This window comes from Suricata suricatta, chromosome 5, assembly GCF_006229205.1.
Source record: "Suricata suricatta isolate VVHF042 chromosome 5, meerkat_22Aug2017_6uvM2_HiC, whole genome shotgun sequence".
NCBI classification, from domain to species: domain Eukaryota; kingdom Metazoa; phylum Chordata; class Mammalia; order Carnivora; family Herpestidae; genus Suricata; species Suricata suricatta.
Window position 1 is genome coordinate 118227697 of NC_043704.1, and position 19603 is coordinate 118247299.

General features: G+C 38.9%; 1 protein-coding gene across 2 annotated transcripts in view; it reads right to left on the reverse strand.

The window, feature by feature from the left end:
• Positions 1 to 15825, reverse strand: part of U2SURP (U2 snRNP associated SURP domain containing) — a 55168-nt gene extending 39343 nt beyond the window's left edge. For both annotated transcript variants that reach the window (XM_029940103.1, XM_029940102.1), the window contains exons 1-4: positions 15756 to 15825; positions 5119 to 5163; positions 3331 to 3462; positions 780 to 878 (exon numbers count right to left, since the gene is read on the reverse strand). In XM_029940103.1, coding sequence (XP_029795963.1) covers positions 780 to 878; positions 3331 to 3462; positions 5119 to 5163; positions 15756 to 15800 — 321 coding nt within the window. In that variant the 5' untranslated portion in view covers positions 15801 to 15825. The remainder of the gene's footprint in view (positions 1 to 779; positions 879 to 3330; positions 3463 to 5118; positions 5164 to 15755) is intronic.
• Positions 15826 to 19603: the final 3778 nt, after the last annotated feature.

Below are 19603 nucleotides of genomic sequence, written 5' to 3' on the forward strand. Positions count from 1 at the left end.
TTAGCATTTAACTCAGTAATCTCACTTACAGAAATATATCCCAATGGGGAACCTGGGTGGCTCAGTTGGTTAAGTTTTGGACTCTTGATTTCTGCTCAGGTCACGATCTCATGGTTCATGAGATCAAGCCCCACATAGGGTCCATGCTGACAGCACAGACCCTGCTTGGGATTCTCCCTCCCTCTCACTCTGCCTCTCTCCCACTCAGTGTACGTGCTCTCTCTCTCTCTCTCTCTCACAATATATAAACTTTAAACATATATATCCCAAAGATAAACTAGCAAGAAAACCACATGTGTAACACTATCCATTAACAACACTATTTGTAATGGCAAAAGACCAAAACAAAAATGCCCTCAACAGAATTTTAGAGATTAAACAGTACGTCTCTACAACTATTTAAAAAAAATTTTTTCAATATACTTGCAGTAATCTCTCAGATATAATAATGTTAAGTGAAAAAAGCAAGATGGAGAACGTCACTGATATAGCATATTATTGATCACCTAGGAAAGAGGAGTACGGTATGTATTTACACACAGTTGCTTATACAAAAAGAACAAACCAGAGAATAACCAAAACTTACATAGAAGAAATGGCGGAGGGGACAGGGATATAAACTGGAGTCCTCTGAATGTATCCTGTGATACAGACTTGACTTGGTGGTGGGAGTGAGAATACCCTGAGGTCAAGAAACTTTGAAAAGCATTCCTCTAACTGCACATGCACTTATTTAGACACATTTCCAAGGATAACTCAAAATGTAATTTAAACATTACCTTTTTCTTTAATTCTTCTTGCTCCTTCTTACTTAAAGTTCGCTTAGCTGTACTCATTTTTCCAATACTGAATGCTTTAAGTTTGTTTTCTAGAAGAGGCTGTGAAAATAAAAAGCATACCTTTACTACATACACATTCTTAATGCTACCTATATCTCAACCCATACAGCTAAAGTGATAACCAAGTCTTCAGATTAGATGACTTTTAAAAAAGAAGTTTCTTGAAAGCAGAAAAGCTGAGGCTACTCTTAAGCATCAAGTCCCTACAATGGGCCTGATTCTGATGTAAAGTATTCCTTAAAGAATGTCTTCACGCTAGCTCAAGGTCAGTAACATACAAAAGCCATTTTCTTTTAAAATGGTAAAAATAAAGCAGAGAGGGAGACGCCAAAGCTTAGAAATCATTGATCCTACTTCCTGGCACCAAGAATAAAAGCAATTGAGAAAAAGTACAGATAATTCTGAGCAAAAGTAGTAGTGATGGGAAAACAGACATTCAAATAGGGAGACAGGAGTATTACATATTTCTGAAGTTCAGTAAGTAGCAGAAACCTATATACCATCGATAAACCCCATTTTAGGTACTACAAATCACACATAACTTCCTTTTATAATTCAGTAAATTGGGGCACCTGGGTGACTCAGTTGGTTAAGCATCCGACTTCAGCTCAGGTCATGATCATGCAGTACGTGAGTTTGAGGACCCTGCCCCCTCCGCACCCCCACCGGTCAGGATCTGTGCTGACAGCCCCGAGCCTGGAGCCTGTTTCAGATTCTGTGTCTCCTTCTCTCTCTGCCCCTCCCCCATTCCTGCTCTATCTCTGTCTCAAAAATAAACTATAAAAAAAGTATAATTCAATAAAATAACTCCTTCTTCATCAACAATAGTGAATATTTATAAACATAATCATAGAATTTCAGGTTTCAGCAGAAGTAAAACTGCCCTAGATCTTTAGCTGTTCAGTTATTCATTTGAATGTTAGACTCTGATTCATAAACTAAGGAGAGGAATGTCTAAATACAACCTAAAGTATTAATCTGTAATTAAAATCCAACGGTTTCACTCTTGCCTACCAAAATGACAAGTTAACCAACTACAAATTAGACTTTATCAATCCCCTGATTAGTAAATAGGCTTGACCTTGAGAGAAGCAAAATGGAAGAGTAATATTGCTATAAACTATTTTAAAGTTACATTAAAATCACTTAAAAAAAAAATAAAACCGTTTATAACCGACAAGTCAAAATGAGGTTTCAGTAATAGATTCAAAGTAAATTCTTCCCCCAAAGTAGAAAGAAAAATGTATGGCCATCATTCAACATCTCTGGATTTGTTTGGGGGTCTTTGGGGGGGGGGGTGGCACTTCTAATTTTTATTTGATGGGAGGGGAATCCATAGCAGGTTCCATGCTCGGTGTGGAGCCCAAGGCGGGGCTTTATCCCAGGACCCTGGAATCATGACCGGAGCCAAAATCAGGAGTTGGATGCTCAACCGAGCCAGCCAGGTGCCCCAGCATTTCTAATTTTAACTTCAAAAGTTTAAGCAAATGGTTAGGGTACCTGGGTGGCTTAGTTAAGTGTGTCTGACTCTTGATTTTGGCTAAGGTCATGATCTCACAGTTCATGGCCCACATTAGACTCTGTGCTGACAACAAGAAGCCTACTTGGGATTCTCTATCTCCTTCTCTCTCTGTCCCTCCCCTGCACTATCACTATCTCTCCACCCCCCTCCATAAACTTGAAGTTCTAACAAATGGTAAATTACAAACAAATTCAATGAAAACCGTATTTTTATAAAATTGCAGGAGCTCAAATTTTATTTATATCCTAACAGAAAAATAGTTAAGGGAATTATGGAATGTTTACACAAACAAATACAACCATCCATTAAAATATATTTATACTTAGATGTATTAAACAAGAAAAATAAAGTGCTATGTATGTTAATATTGGCTGGTAGAATGGTCTTCTTTATTATATTTCCAAATTTGATTTTTATTAATTAGCTTCCCAAATTTAATCACAAGAAAAATTATGTGAAACAGAAAAATGACTAAAAGAACATGAGAACACTGTGCAGATACACATAGTAAAGAAGCTCCTTCTCTGGGTTCTCATACAGTCCGGGGCACTACACTAATCTGAGTGAATGTTCCCCTCCCTGTTTACTTTCCAGGGCAAGACTGTAAGCTCTCCAAGAGCAAGAACTGTGTTTTAATCATCTATTTATTTCCAGTGACGGTCATGTGGCACTTGGTTCAGTAAATGTTTGTTATAAGGGAGGAACAATAAATCTGATAATTTGCTATTTTATATTTAAAACACTCCTTGGTTTTTTTAAATAAAATTTTAAATTTTACATGAAATCTATCTCACATATAAGCTACAGAATACATTTCTTTACATGAACTTATCATTAACCCAAATACAACAAAGAATGCTATTTTCAAGCAGTGCAAGATGAAATAACCAGTACCAAAATATTCAACCACCAAATTTGATCAAGGACACATTAAAATCATTAATCCTTTCTCATCTTTATAACACTTACTCTTGAAAGATTCTGATGAGGAGAATCACAAAGGCTTTCACGAGCACTCTCATTCCTATAATTATGTTTCCTTGGACTCTTAGGTCGTGTCCGACTTGGCATCTCACTATCTGAGGGTCCCGATGCATCCATCTTCAGGAAAAGCAAAACAAGTTTTTAAAAATCACACATGTAGTACCAAAACTACAAATAACTCAAACATCCAAATAATGACAAATTTCACTTATACTATCAAAAGTCTCATCCCTTAATATCACTACTGAAGTACAGAGAAAGTTTTCAACAATTCTAACTTGTATTTGAAAGCTCAAATTTTATATCAGTAACGAATAATTATTTTCTTTGAAGTAACAGATCTGTTCCCTTAATTTTTCAAGAAAATATCTGCCAAACTCAAGTCTGATTAACCAGTTTGTCAGTTGTTCCTTCAAGTTAAAACAGTATTCCATGAAAGAAACCAGTTTTCATTTCTCAACTTAAATAATATAGCAAGTACCTTTTCACAAGACCAACATCACACTTCGATAAGCAGTAGTGCCTTATAAGTACTTCCCATTTCATCACACAGAACATTACAAAGACCCATACACAAGGACAAAATTTAATATTAATAATTTTTACTGCTTCACCAACAACATTCCTTTTTTTTTTTTTTAATGTTTTATTTATTTTTGAGACAAAGAGAGACAGAGCATGAGCGGGGTGGGGCAGAGAGAGGGAGACACAGAATCAGAAGCAGGCTCCAGGCTCTGAGCTCTGTCAGCACAGAGCCTGATGCGGCACTCGAACCCACAAACATGAGATCATGACCTGAGCCAAAGTCGGAAGCTTAACCAACTGAGCCACCCAGGTGCCCCACCAAGAACATTAAGTGAAACTAGCATATTTTTACTTTCACTGTGCCAGGTGGGGAAGAACACAATGACTACTAGTACACTTTGACAACACTGGCTTTATTCATGCTAAGTAGCGAACAGTTTATCCATCCACTGCTTCTGTGCCATTAATGTAAATGTCAACATAATGAAAAAGGCAAATATTGTCTTTGTATTTTTAAAATAGCTGAACTCGCAAAGCCCTTGGAAGATTCTCAATAACCCTAGGGGTCTGAAGACCAGACTTTGAGCACTGCTGTAATAACACGTAAAGGAATGTGTATTGAGGAATTATTCAAAATATCAAAAAGCTTTTCAACAGGTATATACTCATCAACAGAGAAATAGCTTAATAATTTATACCTTCCCCTATGGAACAATGCCAACAGAAAGACTATATTAGAGCTATGACTGCTGACTTGTGGCAGTTTCCAATAGGTATATTGTGCAGTAAGAAAAAAAAAATGTGTGTGTAATGCTAACCATAGTCAATGTACAAGTACATACATTTATATATGTACAGAACTTTGTAAGCACATAAATATATACTTGACTTCTAACATGGTTTGTTGGGGCCAACTTGTACAAATATAATACACAAAAAAAGAGGGTACCTAGCTAAAAACAAGATAGAAAGGACACATACAATATAACTTTTATTTATTTATCAAGCAAAATCATAAATGTAAGAATACATGGAGAGAAATCAAATGTTAAAGAAAAAGACAAGGGGCACCTGGCTGGTTCAGCAGGTGGAGCACGCCCCTCTTGATCTGAGGGTCATGAGTTTGAGCCCCGCTTTGGATGCAGGGATAGAAGGAAGTAAGGGAGGGAGGGAAAAATTAAAAAAGCAGCAAGGTAGGAAGGAAGGAGGAGTAAGAGAAAGAAAATGAAGATCACCTTTTATACTTACATGTGCATCTGAAGATCCAGATGAATGAACATCTGATGATCTGGTCTGCAATTATTAAAAATGAAAGTCAATACTTACTTAAAACATATCATATGCTAACAAAACAAGAGTGCCTCAAGTTATACGGAGGTAATCTTTCCAAACTTGTAGCAATTTCTCCTCAGCTGATAAAACCAAAGACAGTCTAGGACTTACAAAAAGGTTGTAATCCAAAATAAATGTGAGAGTCAATTCTTTAAAATTCAAAATGCATATGTGCCAAAATACATAAATGAGAGTGCGATATAGCTGAGGCATACTTAAACCTTTTAAACTGTAGACTAGAAACCTAACCACTATTTTACAACAGAATTTTTGTGTAAAAGCTCTTCCCAAGTCATAAGACACACTGTTTACTGCCACAAAACTGACACCACAGCAACCTCCCATTACACAGCAAAGAAACTTCCCCTCCTTCTTCCAACTACCCAGTCATATAAGGAACAGATTCTAACAAGAAAATCCACACATAAACCCTGAATGTAAAGGTACAAATGCTACTGCTGAAACAGTTCAAGAAAAAAGAAAACTCTATTATTAAATCCACAATTGGCCACCATTTACAACTTGTTTTAAGAGGGCTGCTCCTAATTCAGCATGCCACTGTTGCTGATTGTTGCACAGGAAGAGTTCAGTCTTCAAATAATGGTACTTCCCAACAATGGCAACTGTTAAAATTTCATCTTATTTTTTTCCTAATTGATCTACAGATCAAATTATATACGGCATACAATATTCTGTTTTTTTCACTATGCATCTAAAGACAAAAAAAAAAAAAAAGCCAAGTTGCAAGACTATTAACTAACATGTGATAACTGTCCTAAATTTTTACTGAGAGTCCCAGAATTTTAACTGTCACAGAACAGTTTTTATTTTGCAAGGTATTAGATTTTACTTATTTCTATGTTAAAAGTGAAATCAAGAGGGGCTGGGTGGCTCAGTCAGTTAAGCCTCTGACTTTAGCTAAGGTCATGATTTCGTGGTTCTGAGTTCAAGCCCAAGTCAGTCTCTGTGATGACAGCTCAGAGCTGGGAGCCTGCTTAAGCTTTTCTCTCTCTCTGCCCCTCTAAGCCGAAGTTGGAGACTTAACTGAATGAATGAGCCACCCAGGTGCCCCAAAACAAGAAATTTTTAAGTGAAACCAAGAATCCTTTTTAAAAGTGAACATTTACTTCAAATGAGGAAAGAAAACATTAAAAAAAAAGTATATGTTTAAAAAGCTGACAGGGGCACCCGGGTGGCTCAGTCGGTTGGGCGTCCAACTTTGGCTCAGGTCACAATCTCACCATTCATAGGTTCAGGCCCCTCATCGGGGCTCTGTGCTGGCAGCTCAGCACCTGGAGCCTGCTTCGGATTTTTTGTCTCCCTCTTGCTCTCTGCCCCTCCCCCACTCGCACTGTCTCTCAAAAATAAATGTTTAAAAAAAATTTTTTTTAGGGGTGCCTGGGTGGCTCAGTTGGTTAAGCGTCCGGCTTCAGCTCAGGTCATGATCTCACGGTTCGTGGGTTTGAGCCCCGTGTCAGGCTCTGTGCTGACAGCTCAGAGCCTGGAGCCTGCTTCAGATTCTGTATCTCCTCCTCCCTCTGACCCTCCCCTGCTCGCACTGTCTCTGTCTCTCAAAAATAAATAAAAAACCAAAAAATATTTTAGAAAATTTTTAAATAACAATTAAAAAAGCTAACATTCCAAACATCATAAAATCCAAAAAGAAAAAAACCACAGTATTATTAGTAATCAGCTGTTTTACATGTTTTCACTACTTTTTTCCCTACATTTTTTTGTGCTGTATACACTGCTTTGTTTGTTTTTTGTGGGTTTTTTTTCAAATTTTTAATTAAATTCTAGTTAGTTAACATACAGTGCAATGTTGGTTTCAGAAGGATTCAATGGTTCATCACTTACACATAACACCAGCACTCATCATAACAAATGCACTCCTTAATACACATCCCCCATCAACTCTCAGCTTGTTCTTTATCCTTAAGAGTATTTTATGGTTGAGGTACCTGGGTGTCTCAGTTGGTTAAGCAGCCTGGTTGGCATTCTCTCTCCCTGGCCCTTCCCCTGCTCATGTGCATGCTCTCTCAAAATAAAGAAATAAACATTTAAAAAGTTTCTTATGGTTTGTTTCCTCTCTCTTTTCCCCCACTCTCATACATTCATCTGTTTTGAAATGAAACCAAGAATCCTGACACCACAAATATCTGACCCTAGCTCCAAGTTCTAGACTTCAAATAATATACGTAAGACATTATATTTATTTTTAAGGGAAAACTGAAGATTTGTATGATATATAAAAGAGCAAGTACAGTAAGACTCCTGTAGGTCTACACAAGTATTCCTTTACTTACCTTTTCTAAACTTAAGGCTAAGAACAGGTGATCAGATTTTCACACTGAATCAATCTGTTCCTCTGAACTCCACTGTGCTGGGCTCTAAGCAAAATAAGCCCAAGACAACCAAGCACTGAGATATCTTTCCATCACTATTCTTTGTATCCATATTCTATCTCCATCTTTTACTGTGTCTTTTCTCATTCACTTTCCTCTCCCAAGATGGTATGGAAGAACAAATTTTTAATATTTAAAGCTGGCTCACTGAAACACACTTTGAAACATAGTTTAAAATGTGCCCATTTCCTTATACTTAGAAATTAGTATGTCCAAGAGAATAACTACTCTTAGAAAAAAAAAAACCTCAGTCAAGAAGCTAAACATGCTGAGGGGAAAAAAAAAAAAAAATCAGGGGCACCTGGGTGGCTCAGTCATTTAAGTGTCTGACTCTTAACTTCGGCTCAGGTAATGATCTCACCGTCATGAGATCACACCCACATCAGGCACTCCAATGAGTATGATGCCTGCCTGGGATTCTCTCTCCCTCTCTCTGGCCCTCCCCGAGTCACACAGGTATGTGAGAGCATGCTTGTTCTCTCTCTCTCCCTTTCTCTCAAAATAAATAAATATTTATTTTTTAAAAAATCAACTGCTTGCCAATATACTAGTATTAACCTACTAGGTAACAAAAATAATATCCTAATCACAATAGCAACAGTAAGTGGGAAACACCTAGAAACCAACTAAAGAAATATACAAATCCCAGGTGAAGAAAACACAAACTTTACAGAAGGACTGAGCTATTCAAGTTACCTTTTGAAAAGATTAATTATATTCCTGGATGGGAATACACATGATGACAATTGTCAATTATAAGCAATAATTAATTATTAATGCAATTTCATAATTAATGCAATTTCATTCAACAGCTCAATACTCAAAGTAATCTTGGCACGGGGACAAAGTACCAAAAAAATAATTGTAAAGTTCACCCAGATGAATAAGCATGAAAGAGCTTATAAGACAGTGCTAGCTTTTCTTTCTTTAATCTCCTATGCCACCATGTTCAAATCATCATTTCTAGGACTTAAAAATAACAGCATGGTTTAGGAAGATGAATTAGCTGATTTCAATTAACCTAAGATGGCACTGGTCACATTTACTGCAAACCAGACATTTCCCACTGATAATGGAGCTATTAACTACACTGCACTCAGAATGGAACTGCTTTAGACATAAGAGGTAAAGATATACAAATAGTAGTTAATAAGATTTTGAAAAGAATAACCAACTTCTAAAGCTAATGGTCCAAGTAAACAGTAAATGTACAGCCACTTCAGAAACTGACTCTCCCTCTTCCTGACCTAGAACTGACTATTATTTGTCTTGGGTTTGGTTTTTATGTTTTTAAACTAAAGAACAACGTATTAATGATGCTTAAAGATCTTCTGAAGACTACAGCACAATTCTTCATCCAAATGAAAAAGACCCAAAAGCAAGAAATGAAAGGGAAAAATAAGGGAAGCCTGAGACAAGAAGCAGACATAGGAGAAATTTCCCTCAGGATAGAGAAAGCAAATAGGACAGATGTGGTGAAAGACAGCAAGAACATCCAAAAGTAGAAAGGATATCGTTGTTCATTCTCATGATTGTTAAGGAGTTAAAAAGTGAAGCCAACTACTCTATACCATATGGCACTACATCTTGGTGGCTGAGAATAAAAACTCAGTTCAACTTAGCAGGGTAGCTACAGCAACATTCCTCCAACACTGCCATTCGGCTCCATCAGCTTTCCATTCCCTTTACAGATTGCTAAAAGGTCCTCTTTCTCCTCTCTTCCTCTAAGGCATCAATCTGCATCTCCACAACTTTAACAAATTCTCCCATAGGAAGCTTATCAACACCTTTATTGCACGGAGAGGACATCTAATTCCTTATTTTCGACCTTAGTCCCTCTCTTGGATTCCAATCTGTTGTTCTCAAACTACCTCCTAGTTTTATCTTCACCTGAATGTCTGCAAGCTCCCCAAACCCAATATATTTAAAATTCCTTTCAAACTAGCTTCTCCAATTGGCCTTATTTCTGATACTGGACTGTATCTCTCAATCACTCATAATATGAAGTAGTAAAATGTTTTTAAGAGCAGTTTCTGGAATAAGACTTCCTGGTTTAACACTAAGTTTTGTAACCTTGGCCCTACTTCCTTCCATCTGCAAAGATGAAGAGCACCCTGCCTCGCAGGATTGTTGTGAAGGACAAATACAGGTAAAGTACATACTTAGAACAGTGTCTGGTGCATAACTGCTCAGTAAGTGTTAGCCAGCAACAGCCCTCTAACAGAATCATCCTGGACTCCTTCTTTATCCCCTCAATCACGTGAGTCAAATTCTCTTCATCCCACTTTAATACAGCTCTTCCATGGGGACTCTTCCTTTCTAAAGACACCAGTATGGTCCAGATCTTCCCTTAATTCAACCATTAACTCTTACCTTGGAGATATTATCAAGTGAAATAAGACCTACTTCCTGCCTTTAGGAGCTAATAAAAGAGTCAAGTAAAACAATACCCATAAGAGTGAGCAAAGGGGGCAAGGTTAATCTTAATGAGAGTAGGGAAGATGTTAAGAAAAGCTTCCCAGAGGAAGATCTGAGGTGAGATTTCTGAAACAATCCTCAGTATTTATTAGCAGCACTGCAATAATCTTCAAACTGGTAATTCTCACTCCTGAATGCTTCTTAAAGTATGCCCCAAGAATCTCTTTCCTAAAGGACTTTCCTGCCTCAAATTTTCCATGGCTTTCTAATTTTACTGATAGCATTCAAAACCTCCACAATTTATCTCAAACTTACCTTTCCATCTCAGCAACTTTTATTTTCTGGATTTATTTTTCATTATCTTACCCATCTCTTTTTATAACCTCTGCTCACTGTTAAAGAGAACTCAAATTCTTCTATTCTTAAAGTCTCCTCCTTCGCATCCTCCATTTAACCAGGTGTCACTTCTTTCTCTAAACTTTTAGATACCTCTGCTTTGTACTAGTATGTGTTGCCTTTTTTCCACTAACAGCATGCTCCCCAGTGTGTATAGTCTAATTCAATGTTTTCTTCCTCAAAGTCAAGTACAAGATCTGCCAAGTGACATAGCCTCAATATACCGCAGGAACAAGTATGTACCCAAATAAATTAAGTTACACTCCACTATCACCATACTATGCCGTCCACTCATTAACAAGTAGCAGTTACCTACCTTAATATCACTCTCCAAAGCAAACTAAGGGTCACCTCTCAAAAAAAATTAATAAGATCAGAGAAATATACCACATATGATAAAGTTAAATAACAAACCTGAAATATCCTTATTTTAAAAAAATTTTTTTAATGTTTATTTATTTTTGAGAGAGAAACAGACTGCGAGCAGGGGAGGGACAGAGAGCGAGAGAAACAAGAAATCCAAAGCAGGCTCCAGGCTCTGAGTTGTCAGCAGAGCCCAACAGGGGGCTCGAAACCATGAACCGTGAGATCATGACTTGAGTGAAGTTGTACACTTAACCTACTGAGCCATCCAGGCACCCCATGAAATGACCTTTAAAATTACATCCAAAACCCTATCAACATATGAAAAGTTGTCAGAACATTTTGAATGTCCCAAAGTTAATCCAAACTGAAGAAAAGCTACTGAAAAAATTTAACTCCTGAAGGAAGAGCCATCTAACAGTACCAAATAGTGTCAACAGCTACTGGCAAATGACATCTTCCTTTTTGAAAAGTTATTTCAGCAAAATATCTATCTAACACATGGCCGGTCTGCAATAAAATGTTAAAGCTACTTAATGATTGTATAAGAGACAAGTTATCCATAATATTAATGTTTTCAAGTTTAATATCCTGTAGTAAGTTTTTATTTTTAAAGTTTACTTAAAGAGAGAGGATAAGTGGGGGACAAGAGAGAGAGAGGAAGCCACAGAATCTGAAGCAGGCTCCAGGCTCCGAGCTGCCAGCACAGAGCCCAACAACATGGGGCTCAAACCCACGAACCATGAGATGATGACCCAAGCTGAAGTAGGACGCTTAAAAGACTGAGCCACCCAGGTGCCTCTTATTTTTATTTTTAAAAAATGATGCTCTTCGTAAATAAGTGGTAGAGAGGCAGGAGTCTTCAACTTGCATACCAAATAAGCCCCTCTTTCATTTGCCTGTAAGGTAAATGAGTATCTTCCATAAGTTTACATGGAAGTTTACTTATCTTCTGTAAGTTTACAAGGAAGAATAAAGCTTCAGGAATAAAAACCAAAAGAAAATTAAAACTGGACATTCAGAAAACAACCAATCTGTTAAGATAGGAATTTTTAAAACCCATATCAAGAGTCAAATTCAAGCACCAGAGCTGCAAATACTGAAGTTTCTAAAGAGCACCAATCAAGAAAATGCAAGATCATAATGCCACTCTCCACCCAAAAAGACAACCTTCCACCCATTAAACCATCCACCTTACACTTTAAGATAAAATTACAATCATACCATAATAAAGGTTCACTCTAAACTAAAAATGGCAAACCATGAAGAACATAATTTTCAAGATCTGTGTTTTGTTTGATGTATTTTACCATATCGAAATCTTATGTATCTTCAGATACCATCAAAAGAGAATGTACATATGAGGCACCCCAGTTGGTTCAGCATCCAACTTTGGCTCAGGTCATGATGTGGCCCTTCACAAGTTCGAGCCCTGTGCGGGGGCTCTGTGCTGACAGTTCAGAGCCTCGTGCCTCCTTAGGATTCTATCTCCCTGTGTGCTCTCTTTCAAAAACAAAAAGAATAAAAATTAAAAATCTCAAAAATAAAAAAAGTAAAAAAAAAAATGTACACAGGCAGTAATAAATACCTAGGGTCACAAGCCTTGAATGTATCCTCCTTTTACTTATTTCTTAGAAGCAAAATACTTTTGGGGCCCTGAGAGGCTCAATTGGTTAAGTGTCAAACTCTTGATTCTGGCTCAGGTCATGATCTCATTTCATGGTTTGTGAGTTGTGAGTTTGAGCCTAAGTCAGGCTCTGCTCTAACAGTGCAAAGCCTGCTTGGGACTCTCTCTAACCCCTCCACCACTCATGCTGCCTCTGTCTCTCTCAAAATAAATAAATAAACTTAAAAAAATTTTAAGGAAAAAAAGTTAAAAAAAAAAAGTAAAATACTTTTGTTAATCAGCAATTATTAACTGTCCTCTAAACAATTCAGCAGTAAAAGTCCAAGAAAGCCAAGGAAGTTCAAGGTAGTATGCTCTACCTATTCGTTTTCCTAACCCAATTATTTTACAATACAGTAAAACAAAAACAAAACAAAAACTGTCACAGAGGGAAATAACAGGGTGCATAATTGCAAGTATACCCAGCACAGGAAATGCAGAAGAAAATATCGCATTCTCTTTCTATCCTCGTTTTGCTGAACAAGCAAACAAAATTCTTAAAATCAAAATAATACACCAATTTTTGTAAATGAAATTTTAAAGAAAATAATGTTTAATAATTTTCTAAGGGAACAATTATGGTCTCTCCTCCCAAAATCAGCACACAACATGGCACCAACACCCCTCTCTCCTTTAAAGCATTATTTTCATCTGGTGATAAACAGAAATAAATGCATAGGAAATAAATACAATTAAGACACATCAAATAATCTGCCATTAAAATCCTGCATATCATACATCTTATTATTTATTTTTATTTAAGTACAATTGACATACATTATTATTAGTTTCCGGTATACAACTTAATAACCACAATAAGCCTAGTTAACATCTGTTAACATATATAATTTTTCTCCTGATGAGAACTTTGAAGCTGTACTCTCTTAGCAACTTTCAAACATGCAATCAATATGTTATTAACTTTAGTCCCCATGCTGTACATTCCATTCCCTTGTACATTTTTAAATTTACACCCTTCAATGTGTAGAAATATGATTAACAAGCATCCTGAACTATATCAATGGGAATTTAACTACCAAAGAATGAGTATGAAACAAAAGAAATCTGTATGTTCCATCTGTACCGTAGAAAGTGTCACTCACCTGCTCTCCTAGAGGAAGGAAAATCAAACTATAGATAAAGACTGGAAATTCCAAACACTATAGTATTAGCCAAAATGATCTGTTATACTCTCTCCAATAAATTCAGGACTTGTGTGAAAAACAGAAAGCAGCAATCTGGGCAGTCATTATATGACAGTTGATGACTTAGATTCTAAAATCTTAGGATTCAAATTTATACAACACTTTGAAAAGTAAGTACTTTCTATTTCCTCTGAGGAGAAAAAGGAGAGGGGGAATAAGGAACTAAAGTGGTTTTTTTTTTTAATGTACTTTATAAACATAAGGATTCACTTAATCCTTACATTAACTCTGTAAAAAAGAGTTTACACCCATATTACAAATGAGAAAACCAAAGTACAAGAGTTTAAGCAATTTGCTTTAATATCACAAACAATTAATTACCAAGTCATGATTTGAACCTAAAGGTCTTTTGCTTGTTGTCAAAATCCATAATCTTTAACTGCATCATGCAGCCCTTCATAATATGGGAGAAAATTACATCAGTATCTTGAGTCCTGAGATACTGATTCCTTTTACAGACACTGGTAGGGAATCTCAAAATAGCATGCAAGGATGATAATCTAAAGCAATATACAAACTGAAAAGACTAATGGAAGATGCAACAATTTACTTATAGGAACAGCCACTCCCTCACACCCACTACTATTTTTAGAAGGAAGCCTGAACATACACATTAAATTGTCTTCAATGTATCCAAGTCCTCAAATAGGAGATACTTAAAATAGGACTTTGAAAAGAAACTAAAACTTTGAGGCTTATGCTGGAATTATTAACGAGTGTAGTAGTTTTAGCAATAGTTCCCTAACAGCAGGCTTGTTTCTGAAGTGGCCTGAGTGATGTACCCAACTATTCCCCTCCACACCGACAGGAAACTTTCTGGGGAAGAGAAGAAACTGACAAGGAGTAAAAGTGGGATGTAAAACAGCCAAAACTGGTCCTCTACCACAAATCCAACAAAATTAAAAGCTAACTGTTAAAGCCATTACTAGTTACGAACTAATTACGAACATCATTCACAAAATGGCATGAAGATTATGATTTATTAGAAACTGATAAAGCAGGTATAAAATGGGTAGGTTATGTTTCTTAGAACTAAGGCTCGCCCCGTCTACTGTAAACTTAATTTCCTAATAACCAACTTATATAATCATACACGTCTGCAAGATGTAACAGTCCCTAGAACCTTTAAGTGTTACACAACTTATTATATTGGCAGCAAAAAGCTTAGTAACTACTTCAGGCAGTACTTACTACTTTTAATACCGTGCTGGAGTTGAGAAACTCAAAGCAAAAAAACAAATGGCCCAAGACAGTTAAGACCAGATGCTAACCACCATCTAACTAATGCTGAACTACTGGTACAGCTCAATGGTTTCACAGTATATGTACACGTTTCCATGTTAACTCAAAGTCAATTTAATAATCTGAAGTGGCTTCCAAGTCTATGGAAGTTCCCTTTTCGGAGGAATACACAACATGGAGATGCAGGAGATCCCGACCTCTTGAAAATGAATCCTCAAAAGGAGCGCTCATGTTATACTTCCTCTTAGGTGATACAAGACCACGTGTAGAGCGTAGCATTAACCTTGGCGAGGCAGCTCTGCAAAGGAGAACTGCTCCCGCCTCTGCACTTCCCACCCGCGTCCTTCCACCATTGGTCCTCCCCTCACAACTTGCAGCCCTAGATGTTACTTAGTCCCTGGAGAGGGTATGAGGGAAATTGAGGGAGGCCGGAAGCTTGTGAAATCTAAGACCAAGGAACCGAGGAAAGAGAGGCAAACACTTAAACACCGGGAAGAGATTCCCGCCTCTCCCAGGTGCTGTCCGGCGGCCTTAGAGCTCAACAAACAGGAATACAAGGGCGCGTTTTACGGCTTCAGACCTCAGTTTAAATCCCTGATTTCCCTCCAATGCCAAATGCAGGCCGAAGTACTCACGCCACCAACCGTGGGCCCGCCAACCTCGAGCGAATCCAGGCTAGGACTAAGGAGAGATACCAGGCCTCTCAACCTGCGCACCATAGTGCGTCGGCACCCGGGCCTACCGTAGTGACCAGAACGCGGACTCCCACCCCACTCTCCTCCCGCTGGCCAGAAGATTCTGTAGGCCCCAGATAACAGTAATAAAGTCACTGACTTATGAAGTCCTCTAAGAAATTACCTTCGAACTGGCCTTCTGAGATCCGCCTGGCGTTTTGTCCGCCATCTTGAGTTTTGCCCCTCCTTCGGCGGCCGCAGCAGCACGGGTGAGTCGAACGCCGAAAGAGTGGATCTCAGCGGAGCCCGCCAGAGGAGCCTTCAAGGCTGAACAATCGACTGCCGAGATAGGGCATTCAGGCGGACCTGTGCCACATGACTTCTGGTGTCAGTAATTTGCCCGGCCCCGCCCACTCCGCTGAATTTTGAGCGTGTTTCTGTTTCCTGTGGTGTTTCAGGGTCCAGGAATTTGGATAATCTCCTTTTTTTGACTCTCAGGGATGACTGATATTTCACTTTTTCCCAGGCGCTAGCCCTTAATAGTAGGGAACGGCTCCTTAAGACGTGCTCTGGTTAGCTAGGGAGCTGACGGGGGCGGAGTGCGTCCCGCATTCCTTGGCCAAAGACGGTGTTTGCGCCACCTCCGGAGCTTCCACCACAGTGCGAAAGGAAAACTTGGAATTTGCACGTTATTTTCAGATAGAACGGAGCCTGGAAAGCGGAGAAAAAGAGCATTTGATCCAAACTGAGAACCCGGCAATGGAGTTATCCGATAGACTGTCAGGGGTGTCTACAAATTGGGTCATGCAGAGAGAGGCTCAGTGAGAGAAAATCATAAGTAGACAGTATTCTAAATCTATCGTACATGTAAACTGTGTGTCATTTAAAGTTACGTCTCATGGGGGCGCCTGAGTCGGTTAAACGTCCAACTTGGTTTCTTTGGCTCAGGTCATGATCTGAAGGTTTTGCAAGGTTCTCCGCTGATAGCGGGAGTCTGCTTGGGATTCCCTGTCTCCCTCTCTCTCTGCCCCTCAGCACTACTCTCTATCTCAAACTTCAAAAAGTAATTTAAAAATAAAAATTGTAATGGTTTAGTAATGTTTTCCTTTTTAATTACATAAATGGAGGGGAGCACCATAAACTTTTCTGTACTTAATACATTTTTAAGGTTGTGTGTGTGTGTTTTTTAAATTTAGTTATTGGGGCACCTGGGTGGCTCAGTCGGTTAAGTCTCCGGCTTCGGCTCAGGTCAGATCTCACGTTCGTGGGTTCGAGCCCCGCGTCAGGCTCTGTGCTGACAGCTAGCTCAGAGCCTGGATCCTGCTTCCAGTTCTGTCTCCTTCTCTCTCTGCCTCTCCCCTTCTCATGCTCTGTCTCTCTCTGTATCAAAAATAAATAAAACATTTAAAATTTTTTTTTAATTTAGTTATTTTGAGAGCGTGCGCACACAAGCGGGGAAGGGGCAGAGAGAGTCCCAAGCAACCTCCGCACCATTGGCACAGAGGATGATGCGGGCCTTGAACTCACAAACTTGAGATCATGACCTGAACAGAAATCTCAAGAGTAGGATGCTTAACGGACTCCGTCACCCAGGCTTCACTTCCCCACGCCCACCACCCCCGTTCTTAAGTTCTTTAACAGGATCTGTATTCAAAGAAGGAAAATTTGCTTGAGAAGGTGAGCCTGAACCGAGCCAAGCAAGGAAAATGGAAAGGGCATTCCAGGTAGAGGGAGTAGTTGAAATAAAAGCCTGGTGACATCAATCAGTACAGCCCGTTGTGCAGCCACCATAAGCAGTCAATCAAGTTTTATTAGAAGAGATATGGAGAGAGTTGTGGCTGGGGAGATGGGTGGGAGCAAGTTCACAGGGCCCCTACAGCAAGCAGCGTGCTTAGGAGTTAGAATAGTCTGAGGATGAAGAGTGGGCTTCAGGTAGAGCTGTGGTGTCAGATTTAAGTTTTAAGAAATAGCTCTGAGGACTGCAGGAAGGGAAGGTATACATGTGTAGAGAAGTTTACAGAGACAAGTAAAAAATCAGTGTTCATATGATTTTTAAAACTAATTAATGAAGGATGGGGAGAGAAGCAGCAGAATTAAATTGATGCCACAAGGATGGATCAATAGCTGTAGGAACTCTGTAAGCACTAATTCTGTGAGTAAAGATGTCATAAAGAGATGGGCAGGTTTCCCAAAGAAGGGAACATTGGAGCCAACTGTGAAGAAGTAAAATTTTGTCTGCTGGTTGGTGTTGGTGGGGAGAGGGAAGGGAGGTTTGTGGGGTCCATGAAGAAAGCATTTAGAACAGGATCTCACCCCTGGTAGGCCCGTAGGGAAGATGACCCGCCATATTTCTGGGCACTGAAGAATCAGCAAACTAGAGTTCCTGTTCTGGGTGGGTGAATGGGGGTGGCAGAGCACACAATAAACAAATGAGCAAACAAGAGATGATCATAAAGTGAGAACAACTATGCCTTGAAATTAAATTGGAATGATTTGCAACCTCCAGTGCCATTGAATTTATTTCCAGTCTCACACTTTTTCAGTTCTGGGCTTCTTCCCCCACCCTCACCCTGGCCTCTAATTGAAAGCTAATCAATATTACACTCTTACTGAAGATGTCACTTCCTCCAGGAACCCTCACAGACCTCCGTCCCCCATCAAGCCTAAGATAGGGACTCTGTTTCTATTTCCATAGGAACCTAGACTTTCCCACTCCAAATGCTCATCACACTTAATTGTTTATAGTCTAAGGTTAAAAAGTGCAGTCAGCTGAAATGAAGGAAGGATTGGATTTGGCTGGGCCTCATCACGTTCTTGCAACACTGCAGGCTGACTTTGTTAAAATCCTCATAGTTCTATTTCTCATGAAAATAATTTTTGCCAAATTTCTACTCCTAAAGAGTTAGAAATAAGGGAATACGGACTTCCTCCTTCTCTTCTTTTTCATACAGTAAGGTCCCAGAGGAAGCCAGACAAATGTGACCTAACAAGAAATAATACAAGGACCTTTATTGAGGCCTAATTAAGTACACTTTAAAAAACTCACAATTATGGTTATGAGCAAGGTTGTCCTCCACGCACAGAAGTCATGAAATCTTGGCCCTATTACTCAAGCCACAAGTTAAAGGAGATGATATTGCATGAATCATCAAATGGAATTTTACAGAATCTGAAATTTTTAGTTAGATTCACAATTACTTTTACCAAGGGACTACACATAACTAGTAAGAAAATGATACAATTTACTACCATTAGTACTACTTGTTTACAGTCACACTAAAACCATGCTCTTTGTCGTTGTCTGGTGTGCTAGTTCTTCAGTCCCACACCTGTCATCTGTTCGCCCTGCAGCTATGTTCAACAGAGATTCCAAAATAGGGCCAGATGCCGTCCACAGAGGTGTTTTGTTTGGTTCAACCAGAGAGGTTTTTTTCTCTTTGAAATTTGAGCTAGCATCTTCAAATTGGGAGATTTTATACTTTTATACTCAGGGTTTCTGGCCTTTCTTGAAAAATGGGCAAGTCTGGCAACAATTCAGTTGAGGTGAACCACAAGGATCTCCTGGGAAGGGAGCTGTGCCCTGTAATTCACTATGCCTTCACTCCCCACCCCACACACACATGCACTGGATAAATGCCCCACACCTGACCTGTATGTAGGCATTTGAGTTTTCTACTCATCATGCACAATTTAAGTCTTACTAGTGGTGGATAGACAAAACATTTAATATGCAGTCCCCTAGCACCAATGAGAATGACTTATCCATTAAGTACAAAAGGCTCCATGCCTAGTGTAATACCCAAGATTTCTTTATCGTCCCCCAAAACCAGAAACCGCCAGGGAGACCGAGTCATGCATGCAAAAGCAAAGGGCTTTATTACGGGTTTAGGCTCGCCGGGGCCTAAACACGGGCTCACAGACTTTACCGGCATGGTGGATCCATGCTGAGAGCCCCGAACAAAGGTGGGGTAGGGCTTTTATGAGTTTGGGAAGGGGGAGTTATAGGAAATTGTGACATAGGTACAGTGATCC